The following is a 14,935-nucleotide window of genomic DNA, read 5'->3' on the forward strand; positions in this document are numbered from 1 at the left end:
AAAAACTAAATCAAAATATTTTTGTGCTCAATTGTCATTAAAATTATTAAAACTATGCACATTTTGCTTAAAAAGGCTTAATTTAATTTCTGCAAAATGAACTGATATATGAACCGGACAGGTTTTTTTACTTTTTCAGTACAGGTATACAAGCAGCCAGTTATTTAATGCTGTTGTAGAAAAACATACTTCAGTACAGAATTTTCCAGACACCGTCTTTTTATGGCAGCATGACAGTGTACATGTTTCAGATATGTGGTTTATTTCATTTTGCGCAGAAACTTCCTCTGCATGATTTACACATGTGCCGTTGAAAAGCAGTCACCAGAACCTCACATCCTGCCCGAGACGCCGGGACAGCGGGGATGAAAGCTCACAGTACCGCCCGTTATTTACCACAGCCCATCAGTCACGAGAAGGCCAAACGGACTGAAAGCCTCCAAACAGGGTCGAGAGGAAGAGCAGCTTTGAGCCGCCGCGTCTCCCACGAGCCCGAGATGGGGCAGGTGAGCAACCTGTGCTGATTTACGGCTCCTTAACGTCCCGCTATCTCTTGGACTGCAGAGCTAAGTGAAACACTTCCTCCCTGAAGCCCAGTTAAATCCACATCAAGACGCTCGGCCCTCGCAAGCCCCCATTGGAGCAAGTCACGTGTGTTAGAGATGGAAACCTGCCGTGTCTGCAGCGCGCGTTTTACGTAGGCGTAGGCCTGCGTTAAAGCAAGAGAAAAAGTTTCACGGTAAGATGAGCCCTTCCGGTCTCTTCCGCCCCCGTCCCGATGTCATCTCCCACCCCCTCACGCTGCGCGAGCACGGCCGCCGCTGGATCAGACACACGGCTGCAGGGGCGGCGGGAATCCTCCCGGGAATCATAACGTCTCCGGCCACATTAACTTCTGCCTGGTGTGCATCAGTCAGAGCTGTGATCAGTCTCTCAGAAGACCCGCAACAAGAGCACAGGAAAAAAAAAACATGCCAGGGGGGCGGATTAACTGGGTCGAGACGGGAACAATACGTCCCACGGTCTCTGCTGCAACGCCAGACAGAGATTTCAAAGCTGTGAATTTGATAGTGTCCCCGCGGAAAGTCAGACATCCGCTGGAGCACAAACACTTTGGCCCTGAACCTCACACTGTAGGTGCTGTTGATCCTGACAAACGAGAGCAGAAAGATCTGGAGGAACTCCATGAAAAATTTCTGCTCACATGTGAAGGGCCTAATACTATACTGGTAGACCAAAACAGGCCAGTTATTATCAGTAGTGGCTGCTAAATAGGACCACTCTGAAATCTTAACGTCTGTTATAAAGTCTACCAACAGCCTTGATGATGGATAATTTCTGATAAATTAGCAGTGGCAGAAGACATACAAGAGCTGCTGGCTCATGGTTCAAGTGTCATTATCCTGTCTGGACTATCCTGTACATATAATAAGTAAAATAATAATAAATAATTAATAATAATAATAATAATGTTTTATTAATCATTAAAAATATGAATACATTCAAAATAAACAATACATTTATTCAGCAAAGATTCAAATTCATTAAAAGTGCCAGTAAAGGCATTTATAATGTTACAAAAGATGTCTAATTAAAATGAATTTATTAATTATATATGATATATTAAATATATTAAAACTTTCTATTCATTAAAAATATATCACCGTTTCCACAAACACATCAGACAGCACAAAAAGTTCCATCATAATAATAATAAATGTTTCTTGAGCAGTAAATCAGCATATTAAAATGCGTGACACTGAAGACTGGAGTAATGATGCTGAAAATTCAGCTTTGCATCACAGGAAGAAATTACATTTTAAAATATATTCAAATAGAAAACAGTTCTTTTAAATTGTAATATATCACAGTATTACCCTTTTTTTTTTAAAATCAAATTATTGTATCCTTGTTGACTACTTTCAAAAGGCACGTTAAGGCTTTCCGACCCCAAACCTTTGAACAGTAGTGTTAATATGAGTAAAATGGAGTAAATAATATATTGCAACTGTCAGTATCGATGTGATATCTAGCAAGGACTACATATAGTGGATACACAATACTATGGTAAATGAGATCTTCATAAAAATACTGAATTTAAATGAACATTAATATACTACCAGTAACAAATACTACCTAACTTTTACTCAATTCACAAAAACATAAATCAAGACAGAAAATTACAAGACTGCTGGTAGATTTCTAACTGACAATTTCTAACTTCTTATATAATATTATGAATTCATCTTTATAAATTCTATAACTGAGATTTGAAACTGCAGATATAAAATAAATATTTACACATTCACATTCACATTCTAGAACACACGCCAGTCAAAGAAGACAAGCAACATGTCGACATTTGGAGGCATAAATTTAGCAAAAAATTTTTATATATAAAACGTAACAATATGAAACTCGTGTGTCTCAGTTCTCTAGGGCTATGGTAAATGAGATCTTCATAAAAATACTGAATTTAAATGAACAACATTAATATACTACCAGTAACAAATACTACCTAACTTTTACTCAATTCACAAAAACATAAATTAAGACAGAAAATTACAAGACTGCTGGTAGATTTCTAACTGACAATTTCTAACTTCTTATATAATATTATGAATTCATCTTTATAAATTCTATAACTGAGATTTGAAACTGCAGATATAAAATAAATATTTACACATTCACATTCACATTCTAGAACAGTCAAAGAAGACAAGCAACATGTCGACATTTGGAGGCATAAATTTAGCAAAAATTTTTTATATATAAAACGTAACAATATGAAACTCGTGTGTCTCAGTTCTCTCTGAGCGAGGCGTTATTCTACTGCAGTGATGCCATTACAGACCCGCAGACGTGATTGACAGCTGTTGAGTTATGAGTTCATCAGCAGACTGAAGCACATTCTCACAGCTATAGATAAAGACTTTTTTCTGTGCCGGCCACCTGCCATTTATCATGATCACTTGTTTCTCTGTCTGTAAGTGCAACACAGAATGACAGTTTGACAACCGACCTCCTTCTCTCTGACATCCATTAATACAGAAGCAGATAAACAGAGCGGGGCGAGGGGAGGCAGCCAGAGGCACTCACACACTATCAGTGATGGACCATTAGAAGGTGCTAGAGAGTGAAGTCCAGAGACAGCATCTTATCTCACTCATGGGACTGAAGTGGAAATTATATACAATTAGGGCTGGGCGATATGGCCAAAAAAAAATGATCACGATAATTTTTTTCATATCAGTCGATATCGATAATCACGATAAATGTCAAATCTTTATTTCTTTCAAGTTTAAAGCTAGATTTTTGCTCCAAAATGAAAGTTGTAGAAACCAGACCATTCATTTGGGCTTCTTATAATGATTTAACAAAATAAATATCTAAATAGAAAAATGTATTTCTTAGTTTCTGCATGTTCTAATGAGTGATATGGTTTCAAATAAAGAAACAGGTTTGGGTTGCCTGATAATATTAATAATAATAATTTTTTTGTCTTTTAAAAATGCACATTTGATAGTAGCTTGAATTAGGTTGCGGAGGTAAATTTTTTTCATTATCAAAATCAGTAACATCTGTAAAAATTGTAGCAATCTCTGTTTTATATGGTTAAATTTATTCTGACCAAGTTTTTTTTTTATTAAGCATTGGTCTCCCACAGTAGCCAACCCTCTACATTGCGAGTAAATCACTCGCATATGCGACTAAATCTTCACTCTGGGCGAATAATTTATGTCTAATATTAGCCACTGGCTAATAAATTCTCAGATTTTACTCGCCAGCGTGTGAGTTGGAGACTAAGTATAAGTTTAGCACAGATATATTTTCACTCGCCGAACACTCTGACGGAGCGCTTCAGAGTTTCACTCTCCGTCAAGCGAAGCGATCTGTGCTATTTTTCAGTTCATCTCAATGGATGAGCAGCGCACCTGTATTTGACGTACCGTAAACTCTAGTGTGAAGGCGCTCGTCGTCGTGACACTGAAGACTGGAGTAATGATGCTGAAAATTCAGCTTTGCGTCACAGGAAGAAATTACATTTTAAAATATATTCAAATAGAAAACAGTTCTTTTAAATTGTAATATATCACAGTATTACCCTTTTTTTTTTAAAATCAAATTATTGTATCCTTGTTGACTACTTTCAAAAGGCACGTTAAGGCTTTCCGACCCCAAACCTTTGAACAGTAGTGTTAATATGAGTAAAATGGAGTAAATAATATATTGCAACTGTCAGTATCGATGTGATATCTAGCAAGGACTACATATAGTGGATACACAATACTATGGTAAATGAGATCTTCATAAAAATACTGAATTTAAATGAACAACATTAATATACTACCAGTAACAAATACTACCTAACTTTTACTCAATTCACAAAAACATAAATCAAGACAGAAAATTACAAGACTGCTGGTAGATTTCTAACTGACAATTTCTAACTTCTTATATAATATTATGAATTCATCTTTATAAATTCTATAACTGAGATTTGAAACTGCAGATATAAAATAAATATTTACACATTCACATTCACATTCTAGAACAGTCAAAGAAGACAAGCAACATGTCGACATTTGGAGGCATAAATTTAGCAAAAATTTTTTATATATAAAACGTAACAATATGAAACTCGTGTGTCTCAGTTCTCTCTGAGCGAGGCGTTATTCTACTGCAGTGATGCCATTACAGACCCGCAGACGTGATTGACAGCTGTTGAGTTATGAGTTCATCAGCAGACTGAAGCACATTCTCACAGCTATAGATAAAGACTTTTTTCTGTGCCGGCCACCTGCCATTTATCATGATCACTTGTTTCTCTGTCTGTAAGTGCAACACAGAATGACAGTTTGACAACCGACCTCCTTCTCTCTGACATCCATTAATACAGAAGCAGATAAACAGAGCGGGGCGAGGGGAGGCAGCCAGAGGCACTCACACACTATCAGTGATGGACCATTAGAAGGTGCTAGAGAGTGAAGTCCAGAGACAGCTCACTCATTCACTCATGGGACTGAAGTGGAAATTATATACAATTAGGGCTGGGCGATATGGCCAAAAAAAAATGATCATTTTTCATATCTGTAAAAATTGTAGCAATCTCTGTTTTATATGGTTAAATTTATTCTGACCAAGTTTTTTTTTTATTAAGCATTGGTCTCCCACAGTAGCCAACCCTCTACATTGCGAGTAAATCACTCGCATATGCGACTAAATCTTCACTCTGGGCGAATAATTTATGTCTAATATTAGCCACTGGCTAATAAATTCTCAGATTTTACTCGCCAGCGTGTGAGTTGGAGACTAAGTATAAGTTTAGCACAGATATATTTTCACTCGCCGAACACTCTGACGGAGCGCTTCAGAGTTTCACTCTCCGTCAAGCGAAGCGATCTGTGCTATTTTTCAGTTCATCTCAATGGATGAGCAGCGCACCTGTATTTGACGTACCGTAAACTCTAGTGTGAAGGCGCTCGTCGTCACTTTGTCTCACACACATGCAGAGAGAGAGAGAGAGAGAGAATTGACGCGCTACATGTAAACGATATTCTTTGTTGTATTTTCCTGTCAAAATAACAGCACTCCTTTGGAGTTCTTCAGCTTTTAAGAAATGCCGCTTTCTCCGGTAGTGGGCGGGACTAATGCGCAAACGCCAATCTCATTGGCTGGCGCTCACTTATTATCGTCCCCGTTTTGATTTCGATTTTTGCAAATCAGTTCGAGCAAACGCACACAACCTGATTAATATTCATGAATCCAGCAGTTCATTAATCCTTAGTGCGTTTTATATTGTTCTTATTAGTAGAATTCGTATCATTATTATCCTATCAGTATTTTTGTTAGTTTTTCAGAAACACTGAATGACCAAAAAAAGCACCACCACCAGTCCTAAGTTCAGTTAAAATGACTATGCATTCATACATGGTTATCAAGTTTTAATTCTAATTACTAAAGTTCTATCATTAAATAATACTTGATTATCATATTATAATGATTGACTGACGAGTGAAAAATTTAAGGGGGACTGAATACTTTCCGTACCCACTGTATATATCAATCAGTCTGGCAAGTAAACTAAAAAAAATGTACTAGCCAATGGCGATTCAATTGCCAAGGTGTCCGTAGAGGGTTGGTAGCATACATTTAAATCATGATAAACACAGTTAAAACCACACATATATAATCTCAGTACCATGGTAAAAATCTAACTATATGGTTTTTAGATAGCCTATTCGTATGAAAAACAGTAGTCTAAAAACACTCTATATAAATGCACACGCTATAGCTGTTCGAGCAAACGCACACAACCTGATTAATATTCATGAATCCAGCAGTTCATTAATCCTTAGTGCGTTTTATATTGTTCTTATTAGTAGAATTCGTATCATTATTATCCTATCAGTATTTTTGTTAGTTTTTCAGAAACACTGAATGACCAAAAAAAGCACCACCACCTAAGTTCAGTTAAAATGACTATGCATTCATACATGGTTATCAAGTTTTAATTACTAAAGTTCTATCATTAAATAATACTTGATTATCATATTATAATGATCATGATAAACACAGTTAAAACCACACATATATAATCTCAATACCATGGTAAAAATCTAACTATATGGTTTTTAGATAGCCTATTTGTATGAAAAACAGTAGTCTAAAAACACTCTATATAAATGCACACGCTATAGCTTAATCACAAATACGTACTATAATTATATACCATTACTCCTGTAATAAAATTCAACGTGAATATCCCACATTTCTGCCATAATACCATGGTGCAGTGAGTGTTACTACAGTAAAACCATGGTAAATGATGGCGACGTGTAGATTGAAAAGCCTTCTGACTGTCTCATGCACACAGAGTTTCTCCTGTTTGGCTTTAAACTAGTTTAAATCACAGAGTCATTTGTGTTCATCGCTGAATTCAAACACTGGATCTCACAGCGCTGTTTAGTGCTCGCATGAGTAAACCGAGTAAACGCATCTGCTCTAGTGAGCTCGCCCCGCGCTGCAGTTTGAACTGTGATCTGAGTGGTCTGAGTGGCGCGCTTTAAATGAGTTGCCCTGTTTCGTTCCGCTTTTGGCATACAAACATTATATCGAACATTTATCAAACTCTTCATATTGTTTTATTGAGGAAAATTATATCGCGATAATTATCGTTATCGAATTATCGCCCAACCCTATATACAGTAGCCAAAAAGTATTTGGACAATTAGGTCTAGGGCTGCACGATAAATCACATGCGATGTTTAATGCACATCTTGTGAGTAAAGCCGCTTCTGTAATCAGCGGTAAATCTCCATCACCTGCGGGCTTTCACATGGAGCAGCATTAACTACACAGAGCCGTTGTTCACTGACAAGCTGCGCAAAACCTCATTCATAACCGCACGATTTTTTGCACAGCTTGTCGGTGAACAACGGCTCTGTGTAGTTAATGCTGCTCAATGTGAAAGTGGAGAAACCGCTAGTTTTATCACTCTAAAAGCGCCTCCTGCTGGCAGAGAATGAGTTTTCATTTTAAATAAGCCCGTCTCCAGCAACATTTCCAGATTTTGTTGTTGTTCAATTTTTTTGTTTTCTGCAGCGACTCGGAGCACTTTTCATACCCTTTTTTCTGGCTGAAGCACATTTGTTTCAATCTATAAGAATAATCAGCCTACACTACCAGTCAAAAGTTTTTTTTAAAGAATTCTGCATTTATTTGATCCAAAGTACAGCAAAAACTGTAAAATGTTGAAATATTTTTACTATTTAAAATTGCTTTCTATTTGAATAGATTTTAAAATGTAATTTATTCCTGTGATCATACATAGCTAAATTTTCAGCATCATTACTCCAGTCTCCAGTGTCACATGATCTTCAGAAATCATTCTAATATGCTGATTTGCTGATTATCAATATTTAAAACAGTTGAGTACATTTTTTTTCAGGATTCTTTGATGAATAGAAAGATCCAAAGATCAGCATTTATCTGAAATAAAAAGCTTTTGTAACATTATACACTATTCCATTCAGTATCATTTTTATAATTTATTTGGGAAAGAAATTATAGAAATTAATACTTTTATTTAGCAAGGATGCTTAAAATTGATCAAAAGTGATGATAAAGGCATTTATAATGTTACAAAAGATTTCTATTTCAGATAAATAGTGTTCATATCGATATCGGAATTTTATCGCATCGACCAAAATTAAGAAATATAACGTGATATCAATTTTGGCCATATCGTCCAGCCCTAGTTAAACATAACATGTGATTTATCGTGCAGTCCTAATTAGGTCACAGCTAAAAACATCTGAATGTCACTGCATTAGACACTAAAACATCAAATCAAGTGTCAGTATCTCTGCTCAAATGCAGCAGGATCTTTTCTCAAAGCTGACTTAACTTTTTTTTTCTTTTTCCATTTCGGACAACAGCCAGTGCTCCACACAGAGATTGCAGGGAGGTCTCTTGAAGCATCTCGGAGACGTTCCACAGTTCATCTCCAAGGATTTTCTTCTGGATTTAGTCTGTCTCAGTTTGTTCTGTTTCTTCATGTCATTCCAGACAGACTGGATGACGATGAGATCAGATCTCTGTGTGGAGCACTGGCTGCTGTCAGACAAAAATCTCACTAGATTATTACAATTAATGGCAAAATGAATGTTTGGAAATGTAAACCGATAATTCCTACTGACATAACGGACTTAAAACCATTTTTTAGCTGGTGAAAATACTAGTGCTCTAATAATTTTGGCCACCACTGTTTATATACAATAAATAGGAATGTAACGATTCACTCAACTCACAATTCGATTCACGATTTTGATTTCACGATTTGATTCACAATTTTTTTTCCCAACGCTGATAGTAAGCATTTTTATGATTATCGGTATCGGTCATTTTCAAAACCGATTTGCTGATAAAATTATTTAATTTTGAAACACGCTATCTGGCTCTGATGCAGCCTGTCAGAAACCACCACTCTGTGGCCTAAAGCAATCTCCGCCCACCGCACATCTAATTTTTTGGGAGTCACGAGTCCGACCAATCAGCGTGGATGTTCTGCGTGTCTCTGTATATGTGAATGGCACAGACGCGTGGTTTTGTTTACTACACACATACTGAAGTGCGTGACGCTCACTGTGTTTTCAGCATCTGCCGTCTCACTAAATGAGGACATAAATACATGAACAACATCCCCAGAACTGCTCTGAGAGTTACTTCATGAGCATTTACTCATGTGAGTAAAACTATCGTCATATCATATACATAGGCTACAGAAACTTCTCATGGCAAACCCGTCAAAATAAAAGTTTGGTTTAGCTACTACTACAACAATTACAACTTATGTTTAAAAGAATAACCACACAATACGCTATTTCTTCCATGTTTTAATTTTTTATGATTCATTCATTTTATGATTCATTTGATTAAAAGATAAATGAAATTAATTAATCATTTGCACTGAACTGTAAATTAAAACTAATGGAAATTACTAGCGGTGCTCCGATTGATCGGCTACCGATCACTATCGGCCGATAATCACTTTGGGATGATTGATCGGTGGTCTCTAAAAGGCCAATCTCAAGCTGATGACGCTGCCATGAGAGGTTTGGCATGACATGCAGCGGCACCGTCTCAGTCTGGCGCGGGTGAAAATTATAATGCTATATTTCTTCATAAATAAATAAACTTAGAAAGTAATTTGAAAACCTTGTGCGAGACATAATTTCACAAACGGCGTGAGTGAATCACTGTGCGCGCGCACTCTCACTCTTTCTCTCTCAAAATACGCAAATGGCTTCAAATCACCACATCGCGTCTGTCTATAAGCGAGCTGCACGCTGCACAGTTGAGACAGGAATTGTGACGTGCACAGTCGAGGCAGTGTCACATCGTCACTAAAGTTTATAAATTGCATTTCTTTTTAATTTTTACCAGTGTTTAACCATTCAGCGCTCGCACGCTCTCCTGGAGACCGTGCGCTCATGCACACTCGCAGCGCACAGCCGCACACACATAACGCCATGTTCACATTACTCTGTTTGCAGTGCATACGTGGTGCGTATTTTTTTCCGCGCTCATGTTAATGGATTAAAGCATTCAGGTTGTGGTCCGTCAGTGCGTTCAGGAGCGGTGCGTCTGCTGCAGTGCCGAGATCGTTTCCGCACCGAGTCTATTGCTACGCTACGCTGCAAGCGCTCAAAGTAACAGCGCATTGTTTGCAGTAAATATGAACATGGATTGACACAAAAATGTAGTAATTACACCATAAATGTATATTATTAAAGTCTACTGTGATTCACAGTCAACACATATGGCTTTTTGGCTAGGTTTAAAGGGAAAGAGCACTTTTAGATAAACAAGGCAATAATAGATGGCACTCGTGGAGGTAGGAAAACAAAGTTCTTTATGAACCGCAGGATTGCTTGTAATAAAGATTTAAATGCAAAAGAAAAGGCAGTGGAGCGGACTATTTCTGTCAATGGTAAGTTTGTGATAACATAAGAAAAGTAGTTTAAATGTTTTGCCAATTGCTTGAGCAACTTAATATATAAATCTAGAAGTAAATGCGAAAGTAAAAAGCATTTAATAATGTGTTGCTTATATTTATCGTGTTTAAACATGTCTGTGAAAGATTGTATTATTGTACTGTGTAAAAAAAAAAAAAAGAATTTCAATGCTGAAAAAGCATTTTCAGTGACAATGTTTGGATTTGAAATCAAACTATTGGATAAATGTTCTGTTTGTGGTAAACAGCCACGGATCAGTAGTGGACTCCTGTGTGAAAGCGCAGTCTGTGCTGCTTCCCCCTCTCACAAGAGTCACCTAAGAGGGGAATTCCCCCCCCATGTTTTGAACCAAGTTTGCCTAAAATAGGCTATTAGTGTTATAGTTTCATTAAAATAGTTGCGGTCTTCTTAACAACTTCTACAATGGAGCTATGAAGATAATTAAATTATTTACACTTATTATATCCATTGTGCTTTTTTAAGTTAATCAATTGATGTGCATTAGATGATGAATTGAACAGTCACCTCTTGTAGGTTATGATTTAGTCATCAGAAAAGAATCAATAAAGAATTATGAGAGGTTATGCTATTACACATACATTTCTAACATGTAAATTATTGAAGCCAAATACTTTCATTTCCCCAAACTGTTTAGCTGTAGTACAGTATTCATAGACTTAATCATGAAGCATACAGTGGCCCCACTTTTAACTCTCTCTTTATATTACCCTTATTGTAGATGGATGCACAGAAGAAGACAAGAGTAAGAAGTACAACCAACACCAGTGAAGGCAGTTCTTCCTCAGAGCCCTTGTTATTCTTAATTTTGACATTCATTTTAATGTTAACACCAGACATGTACAGTATATCGGTTCAAAATATTGATTATCGGTCTACTTGGCCTGTAATAATCGGCATCGGCCCTGAAAAACACATATCTGTCGACCCCTATTTGAAACGTTGTATTTTTAGCACCTCTCATGTTATTGCTTCCTTACAATCACTTTAGATATCTAGATAAAAGCATCTGCTAAATAAATAAATGCAAATACTAGTGTTTCTCTTTAAAGCAAGCGGCTTTGATATCAGGTTACAAAATGCGATGACATGCAGACATTTGTCTGGCTGAAGTGTTCAAATTAACTTTGGAATCACAGTACATTCCAAAACACCGTCTAGAAATGTGACACTCCATATGACAGATTATTTATATATGATTTAACGCCATGTCCTCCATATGACAGAAAGCCAGCTAAATGCAAAACATTTGGCAATAACAAATACAGTTCTAATGGAAATCACATCTGTACAGGACAATGAGCTGCAAACATAGTAAATAACAGAAAACCAGCGGCTCTCAAACTTTCAGGCAAATTACCATATCTGATCAAATCAGAACCTCCAACTAATCATGATAATATCCCCTCTATTTTCAGCACTGAAGTCACTACATACACACAATGGCATACTGTGGTTTGATTTAAAATGAATATTTCTGTCAGTGAGATTATTCATGCTGCTGAAAAGACTATTAGTCTCTTAATTGGCCTTTTGCAGGTCAGACATCAAGACTGCTAATAGGAAATTGTGCATGTAGATGATCGCAGACTTTGAAGATGCATATGGCATAATATCATGCCTTTCTGTGCATACATTTATTGATGGCATCAATGTGCAGCCATGGGGAACAAATATATAACATAAGCCAGGTGTTTATGGTCTACAACTCTGTTATTTTGTATGATTATACATGCACCAGAGTATTTAAAACTTTATGGATCAAGTCTTTTAATGAATCCTTCAAAACACAATTTCATATCACCAGAGTGCATCAAAATGTTGTGTGTAAAGTTGTGTGCCATAAATCTGCCTTCTGCACACTATCAGTCCTGATCAATATTCAAATTAAGAGTGGATTTCACCACTTAAAAGGCAACTTTAAATCGGTGTCAACGTGCTGGTTCACTGTACCTGAGGTTTGATGACTTCTTTGGCAGACAGCTGATCGTCTCCATCACCGTCGGCTGTTTTATCCTCCTCTATGTCAGAGCTCTTTTCTTCAGAACCATCCTCTTCATCTTCCTCCTCCTCATCATCACTCTCACTTCCTGATTCTTCAAGCCCAGAGAAGACGCTTTCTTCACTGTCCGACAGATCACCCTGATCTTCATCACCATCATCTAGATGAGCATCTTCACCGCCGTCCTTATCAAAGATGGGCAGCTGAGAAAGAAAGACCATCACAAATGCATCAAAACAAACACAACACACTCATTACTGCATAATAATAAAAACACACTTAAACCAAATTTTGCTTTTTGATAATGAATTTCCTACAGAAGTACAATTCATATTTGTCTGCAACCTAACTTTAAGCAGGGTTTAAATGACATGAAAAATATATTCCTGGCCATGTGTTTCCAAACTTTTGACTGTAAAGTATATAATATAATATAATAATACAGTATACACATAACCGAGGTTAGGGGAAGCGGGGCGCGTCCTTTGTGAACACACGTGTCTATTGACAGTCTATTAATATTCATTAAATAAGTAATACAAATCATTTTGTACTATTAATCTCAAACTCATGAAGTCAGAAGACCTCAAGTCAACCTCGCGCTATATAAACACGCGTGTTATTATGTATAAACTGCCTCTTACTGCTTCAAAACAACGTTGTATCAGTATAATATCAAATCATACCTGTTCGTCTTCATTCTCTTCTAAATTTCGTTTCTTATTTTTTAATTTAGTCATGGTGCCGCTGTGCGTTGGACGCGTGCTGAAAATGCGACCATGTGGGTTCGAATCGATGACGTCAAAGGTCAAACGGCGACGCCGTCGGTTTGTTTTACTTATTTTTTATACAGTCTCTTTTCAAATATCCTTAATCTGCATTTACTAACAATCTGTCGTTTCTAAAAAAAAAATATAATGCTTTCGATTTGAGTGCGTTTTATTAAAACTGCGTCTGCAGCAAAAGGTTAAAGTTCAACGGTGAACGCGTGCACATTTAAACCTTTTATTTGTACAAATTAACCGTTTTAAACACATTTAAACAATTACAGATAACATTTTATGTGCTTTTATTTATGTATTTTGTGTCTAAACTCATTTTAAAAAAGTGTATTATATTTTTAAAGACGCGTCGCGGTGGCGTCATCAGAGCGCGACTCTTCTCAGCGCTGCTTGTTTACTACGCAGTGGGGATTTAATGGAAATTTCCACTACTTTTGAATGATCAAAAACACTTATCTAAATTAATTTAAGCCTATATATCGCTCTCTAAACGGGATCCGGATACTTCGAGGTGGAAATAGAATCAGATTGGTGTAATCTGCGTTCGTGTAGCCACACGTTGAGTGTGTAACTCTGCTCTTCATCAGTGACTCATAACAGAGGTGTAATTGTCGTCGGAAGCAATCACTAAACTATCTGTGATGGAGTATCACAGTGTGGGGCCCGGAGGTGTGATGGTCTCGGGTAGTAATGCACCTGCGTTTCTGACCAAACTCTGGACGCTGGTGGAGGATCCGGACACAGACCCGTTAATCTGCTGGAGTCCTGTGAGTTCCGAGGCTGGTCGTGGCTTTCAGATGTTTGAGGAAGGTTTACAGAACAGGATTGCAGGTGGATTCATCTGTGATGAGCTAGTGTAGGCCTAAAATAACCTCTGATTTGGAGGCACAGGGACCTGAATTTTACTGTAGCTTTTACCTTGTGTTATAAGTGGCCCTGTTGATACTTGGGTTAAAAGGGCCTGAGATAGTTTTGCTTATCGATTTATATTCAGTCGTCATGAACCAGTTTAGGCTTAAAAGTGAGACATCATGAAAATCTGACTTTTCCAGGTTTTAAAGGGGTCATATGATGCGATTTCAAGTTTTCCTTTCTCTTTGGAGTGTTACAAGCTGATTGTGAATAGATAAGATCCCTAAAGTTGCAAAGACTAAAGTGTCAAAACCAAAGAGATATTCTTTATCAAAGATAAGACTCTGCCACGCCCTCCTAAAACGGCTTGTTCTAACATGCCCCCACATATCTACGTCACTATGTGGAAATATTAGCATAATGCCGCCCAAATGTGCACGCAAAGAAAGAAGGCGTGGTTTCAGTAACCGCAGTTAGTTGAAGCAGTCATGTCAGGGAGACGCTGTGTGTTTGAGTGCGAAAGCAAAAGCACTTTATTTGGCCTTCCGAAAGTAGATGCATTTAGGAATCTTTAAGATGACTTACAACAGAACAGCAATGCATTTTATGGACGACCGTTTCGTGAACCTAGGAGAGGAGGTAATTCTGACTTTGGTATGACAGTCTGGTGCTTCTGAATCAGTTACTGTTTTGTTATTAATTTAAGTATTTACTATTGACTGTTCAAATGCGGAGTTTTGCGCATCGTGTGTGTGTGTGTG

General features: G+C 37.3%; 2 protein-coding genes across 4 annotated transcripts in view; one reads left to right on the top strand and one right to left on the bottom strand.

The window, feature by feature from the left end:
- The window catches only part of bop1 (BOP1 ribosomal biogenesis factor), a 109,152-nt gene extending 95,673 nt beyond the window's left edge, over positions 1–13,479 (bottom strand). The window contains exons 1-2 of the mRNA XM_016277881.1: positions 13,227–13,479; positions 12,492–12,743 (exon numbers count right to left, since the gene is read on the bottom strand). Of these exons, the coding sequence (XP_016133367.1) occupies positions 12,492–12,743; positions 13,227–13,280 (306 nt within the window). The 5' untranslated portion in view covers positions 13,281–13,479. The remainder of the gene's footprint in view (positions 1–12,491; positions 12,744–13,226) is intronic.
- A 199-nt stretch (positions 13,480–13,678) lies between these two features.
- The window catches only part of hsf1 (heat shock transcription factor 1), a 21,690-nt gene continuing 20,433 nt past the window's right edge, over positions 13,679–14,935 (top strand). For all 3 annotated transcript variants that reach the window (XR_001609677.1, XM_016277884.1, XM_016277885.1), the window contains exon 1: positions 13,679–14,089. Coding sequence is in view for 2 of the 3 variants with exons in the window: in XM_016277884.1 (XP_016133370.1) it covers positions 13,964–14,089 (126 nt within the window). In the remaining variant the exon portion in view is untranslated. The remainder of the gene's footprint in view (positions 14,090–14,935) is intronic.

The sequence above is a fragment of the Sinocyclocheilus grahami genome, unplaced genomic scaffold (genome assembly GCF_001515645.1).
Source record: "Sinocyclocheilus grahami isolate Dianchi unplaced genomic scaffold, SAMN03320097.WGS_v1.1 scaffold116.1, whole genome shotgun sequence".
In the NCBI taxonomy this organism is placed as follows: Eukaryota; Metazoa; Chordata; class Actinopteri; order Cypriniformes; family Cyprinidae; genus Sinocyclocheilus; species Sinocyclocheilus grahami.